The sequence below is a fragment of the Marmota marmota genome, unplaced genomic scaffold (genome assembly GCF_001458135.2).
Source record: "Marmota marmota marmota unplaced genomic scaffold, marMar, whole genome shotgun sequence".
NCBI classification, from domain to species: Eukaryota; Metazoa; Chordata; class Mammalia; order Rodentia; family Sciuridae; genus Marmota; species Marmota marmota.
The window spans coordinates 16,354,551-16,375,708 of NW_025999949.1; the positions used below are offsets into that span (position 1 = coordinate 16,354,551).

At 37.9% G+C, this 21,158-nt stretch overlaps 1 protein-coding gene across 1 annotated transcript in view; it reads left to right on the top strand.

The window, feature by feature from the left end:
- Positions 1-566: 566 nt before the first annotated feature.
- Slc30a8 (solute carrier family 30 member 8) overlaps positions 567-21,158 on the top strand; it is a 37,468-nt gene continuing 16,876 nt past the window's right edge. The window contains exons 1-3 of the mRNA XM_015486512.2: positions 567-885; positions 10,466-10,665; positions 19,510-19,656. Of these exons, the coding sequence (XP_015341998.1) occupies positions 815-885; positions 10,466-10,665; positions 19,510-19,656 (418 nt within the window). The 5' untranslated portion in view covers positions 567-814. The remainder of the gene's footprint in view (positions 886-10,465; positions 10,666-19,509; positions 19,657-21,158) is intronic.

Below are 21,158 nucleotides of genomic sequence, written 5' to 3' on the forward strand. Positions count from 1 at the left end.
GATTGGTATGCCTGATAGGGTTTCCTGGGTGAGTCATTTATCCTCAGTAGTGTGGACCCTGGCCAGGGAGAACACGATTCACTCCAGTTCTCCTGTGAGTGAGGGATGTTATTTACTTGGAAGCAGAGTCTACCCTTCTTCTGCCTGTCAAAGGGTTTCAAAGCTGCTGTACCAGGAACAGGTTCAGAACACCGACTTCAGTGACTAGTGACCCTTGTCCTCCCCTTCAGTAGAAAAATTCCTAAATATTCCTAGGGGAAAAGAAGCAAATCCTGACAACTGCTTGCAGATCATCTTAGAACTCAGTCCCAGAAGAAATGTTTTTAGGTAGGAGGAAAGAGTGAGGCAAAATAAATAAATGAATAAAAAAGGAAAATAAAATTAAAAAATCCAAGAGACTGGTGTACAGAAGGGTAGCTATTTGTAGCTCACTCAGGTGTGCTCTGAAGGTCAAATCCCTACATCAGCATTTGGTAGGAAACCCTTAAGCTTCTCTACCTTTTAGAAAGCACAATTTAATCTCTCCCTCCTCTCTCTCTCTCAAACACACACACACACACTTCATACTTCATATGATCCCACCTGCAAGTCTCCCAGGGAGGCAGTTTCTATGGCCAGGTGATGTTCCAAGGAGGCTGTAATTTCATAAACCTACCAAGAAGATTGACGTGGGAGGCTCCTTAATTTAAGTCCTGGAAGGCTTTTTCTATTTTCTTTGGGAAGTGTGTGAATAATTGCAGTGCGGCTTTGCTTCCAAAACTGGACAGTGAATCAAACAACAACGTCGACAACAACAGCTCTTATCCGGGCCACCATGGAGTTTCTTGAAAGAACTTCCCTGGTGAATGACAAAGCCCCTAAGATGTACGCTTTCACACTAGACAGGTAACAGACATCTCTGTCTGCTTCTTCACTTTCCATGCCTTAAATATTCAACAAATGCTCGGACGCTGTTGCTTCTGAGTGTTTTGCAACTTGGGGGCATTTGGGAACATTTTAGAAGCAACTGATTGACTCATATAATACATACTCTGAAAAGTGCAATACTCTATATAGTTGATTTGATTCCTTAAATATCTATTAAGTGCATGATGAAAACATTTTTAGTAAAGCATTTTTTCCTCTGGTCTTTTTTATTTTACAGAAAATAGACATATACCATCTAATATATTTGCTTTTCCTTCTCTCAATTGCTCTCCAATTCTAGATCATAAAATGTATTAGTTATATTTAGAAACAATTAAGTCTTTACTACAATGGGGGAAATTATGGTTATATTGATCATAAAATTAATTATTTTATATCAATAGATATGTTATAGTAAACATTGCAAAATTTAATGTTCTACAGTTTCAATTCCTTTTACTGTCTCCCACAGTGCTATATGCAATGTACTTGTTCATTTTTTTCATATTCAACAAATATTGATTGGATGTACCTGTGCTAAATTTTGGATGTATGACAAAAAAGAAAATATTCCTGGTCCTAGGTTTCTGTCCTCTTGAAACTTTAGAGTCTATTGTAGAATACACATAAGAAAGGGCAATTAAAAATAGCATGCTGGGGGCATTTGATGAGACTACATCAAGGGAACCTAGGTCTTGGTTGAACTTTGGCTTCAGAGCTTTTTTTCCTCCAGAAGTTAACAGCCTAAGGATTGGAAAATAAAATGGAATTGGAGTAAGTTTGGGGGTCCCTGCATAGAATGCGGGATCAGAGAATGTATATCAGATTGAGACCATGGCACAGTAAAGAGAGAAACGTATAAGAAAGAGATCTTGGCGTGTTTTGGAAGATCAATCAGAATGGGGACTTATGAGGAACACACTCAGTATATACAAATAAATGAATTAACATCTGAAATGAATTCACCTTGGGAACAGAATTTAAGAGAATACTTACTCATAAATAACATGTAAATATGTAATGCTTTTGTTTGTTTCCTGGAACCAAATTAATATTATAAAGAATAGCAATATATGTTTGATAGCATCAAATATTTTAGTAACTGCAAAGCAATTTTTTTTCTAAAGGATATTTATAAGTTTGCTTTTAAAAAAACTATTTAACAAAGAATCTAGCATCTGTATTATCTCATATTGGAATAGCTGTTTCTTAGATGAGATGTAATTTATTTTGGTCATGAACACCAAAAACAAAGCCTTATGTTAAGTCAGGCAGAAATTTTGGGTGACAAATTTTTAACACTAAGGACATTGCTAACAGATCATCTCTATGTCATAGAAACCACAGTATTTCTTTTCTTGTTAAGATAGACTATTAGCACTCTGTGGCCTGTGTGTGCGCACACACAAACATACACACACACACACACACATACACAAAACCATTTATTGTTATAGTTCTCATTCACCTCATCAATGGGCATGGTTTTCAAGACATAGTATTTTTCGAAGTCATCTTTATTTGCTGGTCAAATAAAAAGACTAAATCTGGAGATGATTTACCCTGCTCCTTCTTTTTACTAGGTAGGCAATGAGTACCAGAGATAGCAAATGCTTTGTTTAAGGTCAGATGGCTCAGTACGGCAGAGCTGAGATGCAGACCCAGGCCTTCTGTTTGTCAGCCTAGGACTCCCCTTTCATCTGCACCTGCACGTCCATCACGTGCCCTCTGCATCCTTCACCTAGCTCCTCCTGAGGTCCTGTACACCTCAGTTCTCCTGCTCATTTCTTTTGTATACCTCGTCCATCTCCTTTGTCATGTATTTTCCCCTGTCTCTATTTCATAAATGACTTTGTTCCTTCATATTCCTTCTCTTTTCTCCTTCCTTTCTTTTCTTCTACTCATCACTAGATTGCTATTTAAAGTTTTACCTACTGTTAATTAATCTGGAGGAAACTTTACCCTGTAATTCCACAAAGGGAGTGTTTCATGTATCTGTTGTTATCCAACAAACTATCCCCAAATATGGTGGCTTGAGCAACATTTCATTTTACTACTCATGATTCTGTAGTTTGGAATTGGGGTGGACTCCATTTGGAATCTCTTGGCTTTTCCCAGGAGGCTGCATTCTATTGGTGTCTGAGCTGGGCAGCAAGGTCCAAGATGGCTCCACCTGCATGCCTGGGGTCTAGGTGCTGGCCTTTGTCTATGGTCTTGTTCTTCTTCCCATGGCTTCTTTCTCTTTACGGTGACTCACTTTATCAGGTTAGCCTGGAATTCTTTATATGGCAGTGCAGGGTAGCAAGAAAGCAGCTGTGGATACTGACAGCTCTCAGATAGGCTAGGTCCAACCCTGGCAGAGCATCATTTTTACCACCCTTAATGTATTAAAGCAAGTCTCAAGACTCAGATTCCAGAGGTGGGGCAAAAGATTCCAACTATTGATGGCATGTATAGATAGGATGAAAAGTCATTGGAGTTCATTTTATACACATTTTTTACTACAAGAAATCTTAGTAGTGGGCCCTGTAGGTACCATGAACACTATTGTGCACTCTTCACTTTCTTCTCAATTCCTGTTTTAGTAATGGGATTCATGGTAGCAAAATGATATTTGTGTAAAATTGACATACACAATTGATATGTTTTCTTGGCCCTGGGTGGGAGGAATAGGGTTTCTCTTTTTCTTCAAATCATATATTAAAGCAATGCAGGGAAGCTAGGGCAGGGACAGCTGGTAGGGATAAACTGCTGGAGTCTTTTCAACAATGATTTAACTGGTGAAAATTTACATATTCTATCTATCTTATCTATCTATCTTAAGGACATGCAGAAAATTGAATATTACTTATTCAAGAAAACCCACCAAGTCTTAGTGAGAAGTGAGAGTTAGGGGCATTTAAGTCAAGACCTGTCTATTACCTCCTCCCATCCAAAAGTGCAGTGTGATGGTAGCTGTGCTTTGAATAGTTGTAGCCAAAAGACAGAGATACCTCTCCTCCCAGATTCTAATTGAAGGCTATAGTTCATCCTTGCAGGAAAAAGTATTTTGAATCACTTATTGCTCCAGATTTATATTTCAGAACCTCTATGTAACATGTATGTGGCAAAAAAGGAAGATGGTTCCCTTTCTTCACCCAACCCACACTCATAGGGTAAAATGTCTACTCAGTAAGGTTCAGAATACTCCTGTCCCAGCTTGCTCATAAAATAGAAGTTCTGTTTTAGGCAGCACAAGCAAAGAACACCAGGGGTTAACATCTTCATTTAGCACTCTACTTACAGAGTAAGTGTCACTCCAAGAGAACTAGGTCACTCTCCAACCCACCTGCTCTTGGTGAATGGTGCAAAAATAAGGCACAAGAATAAAGAGCCATGTATCTTTCCATTTGATGATTGATGGTACACAAGTTGAAATAATACTGGAACAAAGAATAGGGATTTTCAAGCATAAGAGTGCTGCTATTGAAAACAACAAAGACTTTTCTGGTGAGCAATTACGAATAGGCTGATTGCTCCATTATAGTAACAAGTTAAAGGTAGAAGAGATAGATATTTAACAGAAGTAGATAAGGTAGGACAAAGGTAAGAAGAGCCCTTCTGGACTTGGTGCTAACCTCAAAAGTTAGCCTCAAATACCCCTAAAATAGTCTGTTATTAAATAAATGTTTAAGTTCTCCCTAAATTCATATGTTGAAGCCTGAATGCTCAATGGGGCTAAATTGGAGATGGGGCCCCTAAAGAATGGATTAAGGTTAAATAAGGTTGTAAGAGTGGGGCCTTTATCTGAGTAGATTAGTGTTCTTATAAGAAGAGAAAGCAGAGAGATCATTTTTTTCTCTTTGTGGATGTATGCTGAGGAAAATCTCTGTTGAGAATATAACCAAAAAGCAGATATCTATAAGCTATCAAGAGATACCTTCTCTAGAAACTGAATTTGCTAGTGCCTTGATCATGAGGTTTCAGCATCCAGAACTGTGAGAAAATAAAATTCTGTTGTTTAAGTCACCCGATCTATGGTATTTTATTATAGCAGCTCAGGCTGACTAATGCAGGGCACAAATTTATTGGAGCATTTGGTGTCTCAAGGCATTGTTGAAAACTGTGGAGTAGTCATCAAGCAATTAAAGAGGCCAAAATCTGAGTGTAATACCAATATAGGCAGAGTAATCAGAAGCTTAATACTGAAGCCATAAGAAGAAGCAGTCAAAATGAACACAACCAAAATAGTCTCCATTCCCAAGGGATGAAAGAAGGATAAGGATGACTGTGCATGTGGCCAACAATGTATCTAAGAGGCATGACAACAGAGTCCGCACATTGAATAAAGCCAGAGAAAATAGATTCCACTATACTAGACAAGCCACTAAACAAATAATAAGTAAACAATAATAAAAAGTCAACAAGGAGGCTGGGGTTGTGGCTCAGTGGTAGAGCACTTGCCTAGCATGTATGAGGCACTGGGTTTGCTTCTCAGCACCACATATAAATAAATAAAATAAAGGTCCATTGACAACTAAAGAAAATGTTTAAAAAAAGCCAACAAGGAATCGGTATTCAGAATTACCACAACATACTATATAAAATTTCCAGTTTTCAACAAAATTTCATGAGATGCAAAAAACAGGAAAGAACAACCTATATTTGGTAAAAAGCTAAGCAATAGAAACTGCCTTTAAGGAGGCCCAGATATTAGACTTGGAATTCAATGATTTAAAACAAATATTATAAATACACTAAAATCATTAAAGGAAATAATGTTTATGGAATTAAAGATAGATGTGATCATAATGTTACATCAAATGGAGGATATCAATTAATAGAATATATTAATTTAAAAATGTATATAAAAATGTAAATTCTAGGATTTACATGTATAATAAACGAAATTTTATAAAATTGATGAAGGGGCCTAACAGTAGAACTCTTCTACTGGCAGGATGCAACAGAGAAAAAGAATCAATAATCTTGAAAATAGAGCAATAGATACTATGCAACAAAGAATAAAGACTGCAAAGAAGTTAATATAAACTCAGGGAAATGTGATATGGAATCTAACACATTAACATAAGCATAATAGGAATGCAAGAAGGAAAGTGAGAAAGGAGAAGAAAAATATTCAAAGAAATAATGGCTGAAAGTTTTTTAAATTGGGTTATGTCATAGTTTCTTACTACAAATCCAAACTATAGGTGACAACATAAAATTTATACAAATAGGAAAGCATTGAAATAAAATATTTCATTCTACAAATAATACCATCAAGAAAAATAAACCATGGGTTAGGAGAAAATATTTGTTAATTATCAGATTAAGGCTGTGTATCAGAATAAATAAAAGATTATTATAATTTAATATTTTAAAGATAAATAAATGAACTTAAAAATGTGTGAAGAATTCAGATAGATATTATACATTTATTAAATAAATAAACATATAATAAGCATGTTAAAACACATTAAATATACTCAACATCATTAATCATCAGGGAAATAATAATCAAAATCACAGTGAGATAACTACTTCATAACCAGTAGGATGTTTACACTAAAGAAAAGATAAAATAAAACAATAACAAGTGTTGGCAAGGATATGGAGAAATAGGAGTTCTTATATGTTGTGTGTGGGAATGTAAAATGGTACAGTGCTTTGAAAGACAGTCTGGTAGTTTCACAAGGTGTTCAACATAGTTACGATATGACACAAGAATTCCATCCCTAGGTATTTATTCAAGAGAAATAAATAACTTGCATAAAATTTTCATAGAAGTATTATTCATAATTATTCCCCTGAACCCCCAAAGGAAACAATTAACAAATATATGAAATAGTATATATCCATTCCAGGGAGTATTACTTGGAAATAAAAATAATGAAATATTGATGTAGTGATATTTGCTATATTATGGATGAACCATGAACACATTATGCTGAATGAAAGAAGCCATTCACTCCATTTATGTAAAATGCAAATGTATAAAGACAGAATGTAATTAGTGGTTGCCTGAAGAGATGGATGTCAGGAGATTAGAAAATTACTGCTAATGGATAAAGCGTTTCTTCTTTTGGGTGCTGACCATCCAACTCTGAATATGCTAAAAACCATTATGTTATATATATTAAATGGGTCGGTCCTTTGCATGGTAGGTGAATTTTATCTTAATAAAGCTGCTAAAAGGTGGATGATTGGTTCATTTCCAGGACAAGAAGTTACATCTAATTATGTGAACATGCCTGTCCCCCTGTTTCCCCTAAACTACTTCTTTCCCCCCTCAAACTGCTTCTTTCACATCACTCATTTATTTCACAAACATTAAGTGAGATAGAATCCCAACACATATGTACTGGACATCTACTATGTTTGAGAAAGGCTTCCATGCTCTGAAAGTGCAGGATTATCTCAGGGCAGACAAGGAGAGTAGGTAAGCAGGGGAAACAGAAGCCAAGATATGCTAAGGAATTACAGAAATGTTCTCTCCCTCTGTGACATTTATTCTTCTTTAGGAACAGAGAGTCCATCTCCAATCTTGTTGTCACTGGAGTTGGCTAGAATAATGGGTGCAGACAAAGGGAAAGCCAAAAAATTTTGGTTTTTGATTATTCAAGGCTGTTTGAGTCAGCTTTTTTGCTGCTGTGACTGAAAGAATTGTAGAGGAGGAAAAGTTTATTTGGAGGCTCACAGTTTCAGAGGACCCAGTCCATTGACAACCACCTCCATTCCTTGGGGGCTTGAAGTGAGGCAGACAGAACATCACTACAGAAGAGTGTGGTGGAGAGAGAAGCAGCTCATATGATGATCAGAAAGCAGAGAGATTTCACTCTCCAGCTATAAACTATGTACCCCAAAGGCTCATCCGCAATGCTCTACCTCCTCCAGCTGCATACTTCCTGCCTTCAGTTCCCACTCAGTTAATCATATCATGGGATTGATTTGCTGATCAGATTAAGGCTTTCATAACCCAATCACTTTACTTCTAAGTTTTTATGCTTTGTCTCATACATGAGCTTTTTGGGGACACCTCATATCCAAACTGTAATAAAGGCTTAATTATAAAAGTGCTTATTCCAAAAGTCGTTTTCAAACATACTTTACTTTATTCTTTTGGAAGAACAATGGCAATAATAAAATGCAGTTCCATTATTTAAGAACAACTTTAAAAAAATGTACACTTATCTTGTTCCAGACACACTTGAAGTATTTCTATGAACTAGCTACATCTCACAGCCACCCTGTGAGAGATATGCTATCATGAGGAAATTAAAGCACAGAGAGGTTAAGTAATTATCCTACAGTCATAAGATTAGTGAATGGTAAGGCTGGGAGTTCATCTTAGGTGGTGGGATGCCAGCACCCACGTCCTCAGTCTCCACACTACTGCCATCTACTTAACCCCATCTCAGGAATCTGTATGCCCATCTTCTTGATGTTCTAAATAGAAACTTATGAGACATCTTTAAGTCCCACCCTTCTCTTGTTCCCTTTAACTGACATTGTATATTAGTAAGCCCTGTTGATTGTATCTCACTTTAGAAAATAAAAACCTACCTAAGATTATACAAATAAAGCTTCATTTTCTAAATCCTATTTAAACAGATTAATTCAGTTCAAGACTACTTGCATAAAATTTCTAATGTTTCTTTTATCTCTGCTCCTCTCTCTACCTTTTCTTCTTGATGCACTTTAGCCTATTATTCCTACTCTTCAAAGTTTTGACCACATTTGAATGCATGAGAATCTATTGGGATTTATTCGTTAATAGCAAATTCATATTTCATTTTTTGATGCCTCATAGCATTTACTATTTTTATAACCCTTTAAAATAATACTTCTTAGAATTCCCATTGTTTTTCAGATCCAGAGCCTGTTCTGCATCTAGAGACATCTAGATCATGTTGCTTTAATGAAGTGATGAGGAATGTATTTTAACTTTGTTTTTTAACTTCTTGTGGGGTCATGGACCCTTTTGGGAACCACTGAAGACTGTGAGCTAGTGCCTCTCACTGAATACACACACAGACACATATAAATATCATATCCAATGCTAAATCCAACCAGGCTGACTCTGATAGCTGAGAATAGGGTAAATTCTACCCAAACCACATGATTGCAACTCAGTGGATATGAATGACAGGAATACAGCAGGATCCTAACAGAGATGCAGCTTCAGAACCTGATTCCTAGTTCTACATAGTTACAATCTTATCAGTGTTAAATCTTCTATATCATTACTTTTAACTTTATCTTTAATATAGATGTGTCTTGTAAACTAAGCTCCTCCTTTCCTTCTCACTCCTACAGTTAGAGACCATGAATTCAAATCTAACCTACTGATATGATTACCAGCAATTTTTCTCTTGGTTTTGTGTTTTTTTGTGAGTCTAGATTTTCTATAATGAATATGTCTGCCTATCTATCTATCTATCTATCTATCTATCGCTTATTCATTCCAAAAATATGATATAATGTTAGAGGCCACATAATAATAATCAGCTAAACTCAAACCATCAGGTTTTTAATGGTAATAAGCCAAATGAAATCACTTCTCAAGCAGAAGCTAATTTATTGCCCTGTTCTTTCTTTCTTTTTTCTTTTTCCTTCCTTCCTTCCTTCTCTGCCCCCCCCTTCTTTCTTTCCTTTCAGATCCAGAACTGTGAAGTTCTTAATTCCAAGAATCTCATTAATATTTTCAAATAAGTTTATTTTAAAATTTAAAAATCTTATTAGTTTAAGATCCTTGGACACTGACATCTCCATGAGTAAAAATGGGTTTCAGGCATACTGATATTGGGATAGGGAAGCAGCACGTGGAATGGTAGAAGGACAATGGGTTTGGCCTTTCTGCCCGATCATTTCCTCACCATTGAACCTCTGCCAGTTACTTAACCTCTCTGAACCTTAGTTACTTCAGCTGAGAAATTCTGCAGTTGGATTAAATGCTATCTACGATCTTTCCATTTATGAAATTCTAGGATTCCATGAATGGCTCTAAATCACACTTTTATGCTCTGGCAGAACTGATACTCAGGGCCTACTTTGAGAAGGGTGAGCAGGTTTCACTCTAGCATGACGTTGATTGGTAGAGTTTGTCTACCAAGGAGTGGTGGTAAGAAAATTTTTGAAGGTCTTTACGGACTCAGAAGGACAAGTAGTAACCGGGTTGCCATGTGCCTGAACCCTCAGTCAGTCTCACATAAACATATCATGCAATGTCCCCTGGTAGATTTTATTATCGCCCAGTTCCAAGTGAAATAACTGGGGAAGTCTTGCATTAAAGTCGATCTTCCTCTTTTTTCCTGCCCTTTGATGTCTCTTAATCATTGGTTGATATGGATAAGAAAATGTTTTCGCTGAATAAAAGTAAAACTTGCAGTACTTGTGGATACAGAAGGGAATGCCTTGCTTGCTCCGAACACTCGATACTTTCTTGTAGGGGGATCTGTGAACTAAAACTTCCGGGCTGGTTAGCAAACGTCTTAACAGCAGCTCTGAGAACAGCAGGGCTGTCTGCGAGGGGTTTGCAATGATGCTCACTTTTTGCTTCTGTCAAACCCAACCACAGTGCGGAACTCCAACAGAAACCTGTGAATAAAGATCAATGTCCTGGAGAGAAGCCAGAGGCACCTGAGGCAGGAGGCATTTATCACTGCCACAGCAACTCCAAGGCCACGGAGAGCAGGGTGAAGGAGCAAGCGCAAGCCAAGTGGAAACTCTGCGCGGCCTCGGCAATATGCTTCATCTTCATGATTGCGGAGTTCGTGGGTGAGTACTGCCCGGGAACACTCCCCCGGCTAACCCAGCAAACAAACGGAATCCTGCATCATTATGGGAGGGTTGCCTAAGTTCTTCCTTAAGCGTAAGATTTAATATTTTCTATAAGAATAAAGTAACAATATGCTTACCATAGATAAGTTGGAAAATAGAAGAAGGCAAAACAAAATCATTATTTTAACCCATTTGAGTGTTAACCTCAATAACATTACCGAATATTTTGTGCAATATATTTTTTTATGCGTGGCTCACAGGTTGTTTCTTTTACATAATGGAGAGCATATTGAACGCCTTTCACTATGCCTTCACATACTGTTCCAAAACATTTTTATGCCTGAACAATATTCTATAATATGCTCACCGTAATTTACATAACCATTTCTCTGTTGTTAGACACTTAGGGAGTTTTTTCTTCCTTGTGGACAAGACTGCAATGAAAAATCTTGAATAAACTCTGTCTGCCTTTCTGTTAATCCTTTCAAAGCAATTTCTTGAAGTAGAAATTATTTGTTGAAGGCCACTGTTTTAAATCAGCTTTTTCACTGCTGTGGCCAAAAAGACCTGACAAGAATAGTGTAGAGGAGGGAAAGTTTATTTGGGGCCCATAGTTTCAGAGGTCTCAGACCACAGATGTTCAATCCATGGTCACTTGGAGCCATCCTTTCTGGGCTTTTCATGAGGCAGAACATCATGGAGGAGAGCACACTGCTTACCTCATGGCAGTTGGGAAGGAGAGAGGAGAGAAAGAGAGAGAATATGAATATGAACAAAATCCACTCTTCAAGCCATCTAGACTCCTCCCCACCAAAATTCTACCACCTCCCAACAGTCCATCAAATTATGAATTATTAATCCACTGATAAGGTTAGAACCCTCATGTTCCAATCACTGCCCAAAGGTACCCCCTCTGAATTTTACTGCATGGGGAACTAAGCCTTCCACACATTAGCTCCTGGAATCAACATGAGATTCCAGATCCAAAGCATAGGTGTCTTTTACCTTTTAATTTTTGCTTTGCCTTCTAAAAGTTTTAAATTTTACATAAGTAGTATATAAAACTTCTCATTCTGATTTATTTTAGTATACTAATGTTTAATAACCCTTCCCCTTTTATTGAGAAGATAAATGACATGTTTAATAGTTGTTCAAATTTTAGCATTTAATTTTTAAATCAATGTGAAAGTAAAATGGATTGAAATTCTTTTTTTTTTTAAATAGCCAACAGTTCTTAGCCTAACTTATGGTAAAATAATTTTCCTCATTAATATTTGATTGTTTATTATCTATCAAACTTTTATAAATAGTAAAGTATATATCTAAGGTCATTCATTGATCTGAGTTCCTATTCTCTCAATAACATAATTGATGTAGAATTTTTATATTATAAAATCTGTTGTATCCTCCTATTCTTAAGAGGAAAAAATAACAGCTATTTATTCCTGTTTGTTATTCTAATTAAACATGCATCATTTCTTTCAGTTCTCCCACAAATCTAATTGTGATTTTATTGAATATAAGTTAATTTAAGAATACAAATATTAGTTGAATAATTAAAATTTAACTATAGTTTTCTCTTTGTTGTTCTTTTCCTAAGTTTTTAAATTTTAAAATTATGTGTGCTAAAATGGAAAACAATTTTAATAATTTTCCATCCATAAAGAAACCAAACAACTTATAAAATATTATGGTTATCTCTTTCTTTTTAGATAACACTATATATATATATATATTTCATAACTGTGGACAATTGCTCATGTAAGAGATGACAAAATGTAAACTAAGCTCCTCCTTTCCTTCTCACTCCTACAGTTAGAGACCATGAATTCAAATCTAACCTACCTAGAGTCAGAAGTATGTCAGTAGGGGAATGACACTGGTACTGACAATTATCTGGATTTTGAAGGTATTGATATTAAGCTGATTTTCCTAAAACATTGCTCTTATCATGTTATTACTGTCTTCAAAATTCTCCACGTGGCTTCGCTTTGTCTAGTTCAGTGGTTCAAAGACTTTTCCCTGTTTCGGCAAGCAGAGGGAATTTTGCTGAACACTGACCTAAACTGATAAGGGTGCTTATAGCTGGAACAGACTGGTTTACAAGCTGCCACTGCGTTAGATCTCACTTGGCATACCCAAGTAAAAAGAAATCAATATATTGGAAAGCTCTGGCATCTATAACAAAATGAAAAATTCTTTCTTTGGTTTCTCAGACATTCTACAATCTTTCTACCAAACTGACTATTAATTCTTACCCCATCCTTACCTGACTACTCTGTTTTAGTCAGGGCACATATTCATTCTCTTCAAAATACCTATAGTACCTTGGAGTCCCAATAGCTTTTGCTTTAGTTGTTGTTGAATGCAAAAATCCTATTCTTATTCTCTACAGTAGTTGAAATCTTGGCCATAATTCAGGACTTGGATCCACAGTTCACCTCCTCTCCAAAGCTGTTCTTGACCCTATTCGAGAAAGTAATTATTACTTTTCAGACCACTTTTGGGAATCCAGGAAGTCTTTCTGCAGGATGTAAGCTTTGAGAAAGCCCTGGGTAGAGACTGAAATGTGGACAAACAGAAGATAAGAAGTGTTTTTCAGATGGAAGGGCCTGAATAAACAGTACCCTATTTACTGCTGTAGTCCAAGAGGTGATAAATATGAGACCTTACCTTGAAAGATTTCTAGTGGATAGGTGGGAAAGAGAACAGGGAATGATGTGTTTAGTAATGTGGGTGCCATTGTTTGAAGTGGCCAGCATTTCCAGTTTATCAAGCCTTCTCATCCCCTTTATTCTGGTTGTAATTCTGATCCTTTTGGCTTGAGTACTTCTTGCTCACAGGAAGGACTGTGGGATGCCAAACTGGCTTTTAATCAATCTCTGGGTCTTCATAAAGGAAGGCTGAGTAAAAACTCTCTGCCTTTCTTCTACGACCACTAAGTTAAAGATATAGACACCTGGAGCTTCCAGAGACCCACCTTTCCCATGGGAAGGGAGGAAGTCTGTCTATTTTAGCATAGTTAAAGGGTAACAATTGAAGACAGAGCAGAGTCCTGATGACATTTTTTTAATCTAGGAGATGGCTATATCTGATCCAATCCCACACAGATTTTTTTTTCTCATTTAGGTGAGCCAATAATTATGATATCACTGTTGTTTAAGCTTGTTTGGATTAGCATCTATCTAAAGGCAGTGTTAAGTGCAGTAGTTACTGGGGGTATAAACAGAATGGTAGTTGGAGGGTCAAGAAAAATTGAGGCCCAGCTGGGGAATGAAATTTATCCTATAAGCCTCAGGGAGAAATTGACATTTAGAACAAGGAGAAGTAAGTCACTGAGCTGTGTTTAGGGAGATCACTTTCACAGGGTATAAAGCAGAAGGAAGAAAGAACTAAGAAGGGAAGGATTTGAGCATAATATGTCCACTCTTCATGGGCCTTTGAACTTTTTGAGTCAGGGCTGTTTTTGGTTACTTGTAAAATTCCTCACTGTAGAAAAGCCATAAGGAGGAGTTATTATGCTGCAGATGGAAACTCATATCTCTGAAAAGATGAACACCCAGACACTGAGAACTCAGAAAAATAAGCTCAAGTATGTCATTGCTGGAAAAAATGAGGATGGTCAGGGAGAGGCATCAGAAGCAGGCTTATTCAGGGCTGAACAGGGTAGAGAAAACAAGAGATAACATGACAGGAATACAGAGCTGAGAGCATGCTGGGGAAGATGATAAGTATCTGAGAGCAAAAATTTTCTCACTTACTAAGAGAAAGATATAGCTGGGTGGGATGAGAAACGACATGCTTTTGGATAAGGGTACAGCCAGGGTGTCTCAGTGGCTATTTTTCAAGGTTCTTAAAAACTTAAGAAATGTTAAAACATAGCTATAAAATCTGTGGTAGATTTTAAATACTCGTTAAACAATAACTCAATGAGATTTTGATAAAGTATATTATATAGTACAGTATAATACTTCTATCTATAAGATAATTAAAATAGATTTTAAAATGTCAATTAATAGTATGCAATGTAGTGTAGCCCAGTAATGGGACACAAGTTTAATGTTGTCAGATAAACAGTCGCCTTTTACAGTCAGTCCTTTTACAGTTGCCTTTTACAGTCCTCTGTTCTCTGTGGAAAATATTATGGGGATTGTTATGGGTTATATATGAGGTATCCCCAAAAGCTCATGTATGAGACAATGAAGAAAGTTTAAAGGTGACATGATTGGATTATGACAGGCTTGACCTAATCAGTGCATTAATCTGCTGATTTAGGGATTAGCTGGGTGGTAACTGTAGGCAGGAGATGGTCACTGGGGGTGAAACTTGGGGGTTTATATTTTGTCCCTGGTGAGTGAGAGCTCTCTATGATTCCTGGTAGCCATGTCTTGAACTACTTCCCTCCACCACACACTTCTTCTGTGATGTTATTATGCCTCCTTTGGGGCCCAGAGCAATAGAATTGGCCATCAAGGGACTGAGACCTCTGAAACCAGGAGCAACAAATAAACTTTTCTTCCTCTAAAATTGTTCGTATTAGGTATTTTGGTCACAGGGACAAAAAAGTTGACTAAAACAGAAATTGTTCCCAAGAAGTGAGGTTGTTGGTGTGACTAACCTAATCAAATGGTTCAGAAGCCTTTAGAGTTGGTTTGTGGGAGAGGAATTTAAAAAAGTTTAGAGATGCAAGTTGGAAAAGCTTTAGATTGTTGTAAGCAGAGCTTAATGTGTGATTCCAGTGGGAGCTCAGAAGACCAGAATGCTAATAGGTTCTTGGACAGTAAAGACTGAGCTCCAGACGTTTCAGAGGACAAGAAGGATTCTACTGGCAATTAGAATAGAGGACATTCATGTTACATTCTGACTAAGAGATTGTCTATATTTTGCCCATGTACTGAGGCTTTATGTGAGGCTGAACTTAAAAGCAATAAATTTCTCAATTTGGCATAAGAAATTTCTAGGTAGCATAGCATTCAGACAGTGACATGGATATTGTTAGCAGTTTTTAGTGAAGTTTACTGTGCTAATCAGGAGCAGAAAACAGCAGAAAGATTTGGAAAACTTGCAGCTTGACCAGAAAACTGTGAGTACAACTGGCGTTAAGGAAGCTGTGATAGTTAAAAAAAAAAAAGAAAAAGAAAAGAATATAGCCACTAAAGAGTTGCTGCTAAGTACTCTACCCAGAAAAAATAGAAAAGATGGCATGAGAGCATCTCAGGAATTGGGAAGACCACACCCATCTCTGGATCAATAGTATAAAAGTAAAAATTCCTTTGAGAAGAGACCAGTGGGACATACTTCTTATACAGGAGGGCCTAGGAAGTTATATCACCATGCTCAGCCATCCAGGCACCCAAAGGCTGCTGCAGAGGCTGCTGTAGCCAGACCGGGGGTTGGCTACTTTTCAAAGTGACAGCAGACCTTGGCATCAACCAGGTGGTAGTGGTTCTTCAGGAATATAGGATGCTGGACTTTGGGGGTCATGGAAATTTCCACCAAGATTTCAAAGGAAGGCTTGGGAGGCCAGGCAAAGTGTAGCAGAGTTGGAGTTCCTGCAGGATGCACCTGAGAGCAATGGGTGAAGTGAGAAGGATGCTGAAGCTACAGTGGATACCGCTGAGATTAGGAGATGCCAGTACCATGGGATGTCTGCTGAGGAAAACTGCAGGAATTGAGCAGAAATAAGCTGGGAAGGATAGCACTGTGGGCCACAGCCAGCAAGACTATAGGGGAGAGCTACTCAAGCTCTGTGAAGAGAACATCATGATGCCACGTGCCCCAGATGCTGGATAAGGAGCTATAGGCTTTTCTTTCCCAGCTAGATTTCAAACTTGTTTTGGTCCCATCTTTTCTTTTGATGCTCCTATTTCTCCCTTTTTGAATAGAAATGTTTATTCTGTGCCTTTATATATTGGATATATGTAACTTGCTCTTAATTTTTACAGGGACTCACACTGTCTCAGTGGAGGTGTTGGACCTGGACTTTGGGGAAATACTGGAAGTGTTAGACTATGAGGGTTTGAAAATGGACTAAATGTATTTTGCATTGTGAGGTGGGCATGAGATCTGGTGGCCAAAGGCAGAATGTTATGGTTTACATATGAGGTGAGACAAAGCAAGAAAATTCAGAGGTAAAATGCCTCCCTTGCCTTGTTTTAAGTGCACTGTTCTGCATGTCTTACTAAGAATTCCATAAATATGACTGCTACAGCCTTAGTTTATGCCTTTATCATATTTTTCTGTGGCTTTTCCTGTAGCATTTTAACCTCTAGCTCATATCTCTGAAAAGTCTCTCCAGTCATGAGAAGTTTAACCTAATCAGTGCATTAATTCATTGATAGGGATTAACTGGGTGATCACTGCAGGTAGGTAGGATATGGCTGGAGGAGGTATGTCATTGCGAGTGTGCCTTTGAGGTTTATATTTTGTCCCTGATGAGTGGGTATTCTCTGTTTCCTGATGGTTATGTCCTGATCTGCTTTCTTCTGTCATGCACTCTGCCTTGATGTTCTGCCTCAGGTTGGGCCCAGAGCAATGGAGTTGACCATCTGTGGACTGAGACCTATGAAATCATGAATGACAAATAAACTTTTTCTCTTCTAAAATTGTTCTTTTCAAGTCTTTGATTCAGGTGGTAAAAACAAACAAACAAACAACAAAAACAGACTAAAACATGTCTTGTCAAGAATTCCATAAATATGACTGCTACAGCCTTAGTTCATGCCTTTATGGTTTTTTTCTGTGGCTATTACTTTAGCATTTTAACCTCTAGCTCCTTATCCCTTGACTGAAGGAATCTTCCATATTCCATATTTCTGGCAAAGATCTCTCCCAAATTGCAAATGCAATCATGTAACAACCTTGGCTCAAAATCTGAAGTAGATCCTCTTATCCCATTGAATAACATTCAACTTCTTTGGCATGACATACCCCACACAAGTATCCCTAACCTGCCTTTCAAGTCCTATTTCTAGTCTTGCCAATACTTCATATCAACTGATTTCCACAATTATGCCACATTCTTTCATCTCTGTATCTGTGTCCCTGTTCTTGTCTCTTCCTGAAAAGTGCTTTTCTTCTTGCTAATGCTTATTTCTCTCTTCTGTCTAAAGTTCCTCAATATTTCGAGTGCTCTCTGGTCTCCTGACTCTTTAGCAGGTCTTCAGTGCACTGAATGTTAGATCACTGAAGAGAGGTACTGTGATTTATTTATCTTTGTGTACTCTGTCCCTGGTATCATGCACAGTAAGGCTCAATAAATACGGGCTGGAAGATTGAATTAATTGTCAATAACCTCCCATGCTTTCAGGAGCAAGTGCAAGTGCACTAATAAACTTCGTCTTGCAAACAATTTGCTCTATTGGATTCAGCAGTGGTTGTCCACAGTTTTCTGGATGGTTCTCATAAGCAGCTCTGATTGTTGCAAAATGATTCTCATTCCCAGGCTTCCATATTAACATGCTTCTTCCAAAGCAACACTTCTTTCTCATTGTCTCCTGACTCCGCACAGCCTGTTGAAGAATTCCTATAGGACCATCTCCTTGACTTAGACTACAATTTCTGTGCAGCACACAGGATCATCATCATTCATTGCTGAGATTGCAGCATGCTGCTTATCTGCATGGAGTCATTCTCCAGGCAAGAAATAATGCATTATTAACACAGCTTTATTATCAGGACCAAGTTTGGCAGATAGAACAACATTAGAGGATAATTGGAAGGACAGCTGATTTGTTAGCAAAATGTTGCCTTTTGGCTAATGAATCATTCCGATTTTTGCACTGACAGCTCAGTAACAAGCTTGAAGACTACTTTGCTTCAGACCATTAAACTTTGACAAACCAGTTATTAAGTACAGCTAGAGCCAACGGTCTGTGGGGATTATTGCAATTATGAGCTATCTCTGTAATTTTTTTTAATCATTAGGCAAGACAAGGTGAGTCTGATGATGGAGGGCCTGATGACTGACAGTCCCTTGCTTTGTAGTACACAAGGCAATAAACAGCTGTAGGAGGACTAATCAGTCAGCAAAAGCTCTTTTCTGGGAAGATGTAGTAAAAGCAATAAAGGTTATTGCTCTCAAATGACAAATCCTGTTCAGGAAGAGAAGGACAAGGCTTTCCTTTAATTTCTAGTTTGGAGGCTGAGGTCTTTTCAAAGGAGAATTAGAGGGATAAAGAGGAAACATCTCAAATGGAGAGAAAAATCAAGGCTGGACTCGTGCTTGGAGTCTTGCTGGGCTCAATTCCTATGCTATTTGGACTGTTGTGGCATTCAACATGCCCATTGGACAGTACCTGCCCTTTTCCCATTCTGCTCCTCCCTATGTGTGAAAGGGATCTTGAACTCAGGTGGATAACAAAAAAACATTTGAACAAAAAGAAGTGGCAAGGACTATGGTAAAACTACAAGCCGATTAATTATACATCTGTGGGCCAGATGGCAGCATCTGGTCTGCAGATAGAGGTCCAGGTCCTCAGGGGGCATCTTGAGACCCTTTGAATCTGCCTATACCCCACAAGCATTACCTTTCTATATTCCCCTTTTTAGAATCTGTATGCTCCAGTCTAACTGGGATGTTCTCCACATGTGCCCTACACTTCCCAATCTCAAATACTTTAATTTTCCCTTGAAATTCATTTTTCTGTAATTTAATCGTATTGACTTTATGGGTCCATTTCTTTATCTGTCATATTATGAAAAAGGAATAAATTAAAACAACTTAAAGATGCCTTTCTCTTCTAAAGTTGGGTGAGTCGGTAACATTTTTTCATCAGCTATGGTTAGAATTGCTGTGATTCTAGCTGCATTCTGGGCCTTATGATATTCTGCATTCCTTAGGTGGGCACATTGCTGGGAGTCTTGCTGTTGTCACGGATGCTGCCCATCTCTTAATTGACCTGACCAGTTTCCTGCTCAGTCTCTTTTCCTTGTGGTTGTCATCAAGGCCCCCCTCTAAGCGGCTGACGTTTGGGTGGCATCGAGCAGGTATAGTTCTTCACTTGAAAAATAATAACCAAGTGGCGCTACAGAGTCAATCTAAGGGTTAAAATGGAAGGTAAAGAGTGAAGCCTTGTTCAAAAGTCTCTTAGGGATACACACCTTTGGGCCCAGGATTAAAATAGATATGGGAATGTATGTTGCTAATATTAATTCAACTAACAACCAGATGAATGGTGCTACCTCTTGTTTTATGGGACAATTGGAACACGTGTGTCATTTTAGGAGCCACCCCAACACTAGGATCTCAGTATATGTTACAATGATAATGCTATTCATTTAACTACTTGTATTCCTGGAAGAGAGGATTAAGCTAAAGTTTCTGCCATATTGCAGAACAAGACTCAGAGAGCCTAAGAGAGTTGCAGGGATTGAAAAATTTCTCCCTAGGAAGTCAGGAACACATCATGGGCCTTCCTGCTCACAGAAAGCATTTAGTCATTGCTATGGTTTGAATGCTGCCTCTAAAATGCATGTTGCAATGTAATTGTCACTGTGACATTGTTAATAGTGGAACCTTAAAGAGACGATTACATCATGAGGATTCTGTTCTTAACTAGTAGATTAATGCCTTAATTGCAGGAGAGGGTTCCTGATGTAAGGATGAGTTTGGCCCAATTATCTCTGTCTTGCACGTGCTTTTTTGCCCTTCTATTATCCTGTGATGCAGCATGGAGGCCCTTGCCTGATGCTGACACCTTGCTCTTTGGACTTCCCAGCCTCCAGAACTGTGAGAAATAAATCTCCTCTCATGATAAATCACCCAATCCTTTTTGTTAGCAGAAAAAAAATGCACTAAGAAAGTCATCAGAGAATGTCTGACTATATTGCTCAATCAGTCATCACCAACAACAACAGAAGAAAAAAGAGGAGGAGGAGCAAGAAATGAAATTTCACTTTGGGGAGCTTTTTCTTCCACTGAGTAAGTGCTTCCTTTTATCGAGGAACTGGCCTGGCTCATGGCAAAGGTTTACCTTCTGGGACCTTCTAATTTTGGCTCATTTTTACAAATTCACCTACCATTTCTTTCTCCCCAACAACTGCAATTCTACTTCTCCTCCTCTGTCCTGGGAACCAAAAGTTACAGCTCCATGTTTTTACATTGCTCGAGAAAATCAATATAAAGGAGAAGAGGGCAGAGCAAGGGCATCCATGTTGCTAGCCTTCACTGAAGTGTACCGATGGATGAGGACCACAACTCCTAGACTAACTACAGACTACAGGTTTTCAAGTTTAGAGTGACAGGAAGTTCTAATTTCATATTAAACAATTTACCATTGCAGATATTTTGGGATTGCTTTCCCTTTATCATTCAGAGAGAGATGAGATAACAAAAGCAATAAAGAGTTTGTCACCGTATAATTTGAGAATGCTTCCACCAGTCCTGAACAGAGCCACACCTGAAAACCATGAACCCATCATTTGTCTATATAATTTTTTGCATGTATTTCATTCTTACCAATTCCATTAATCATAGCTGTTTTGTAAAT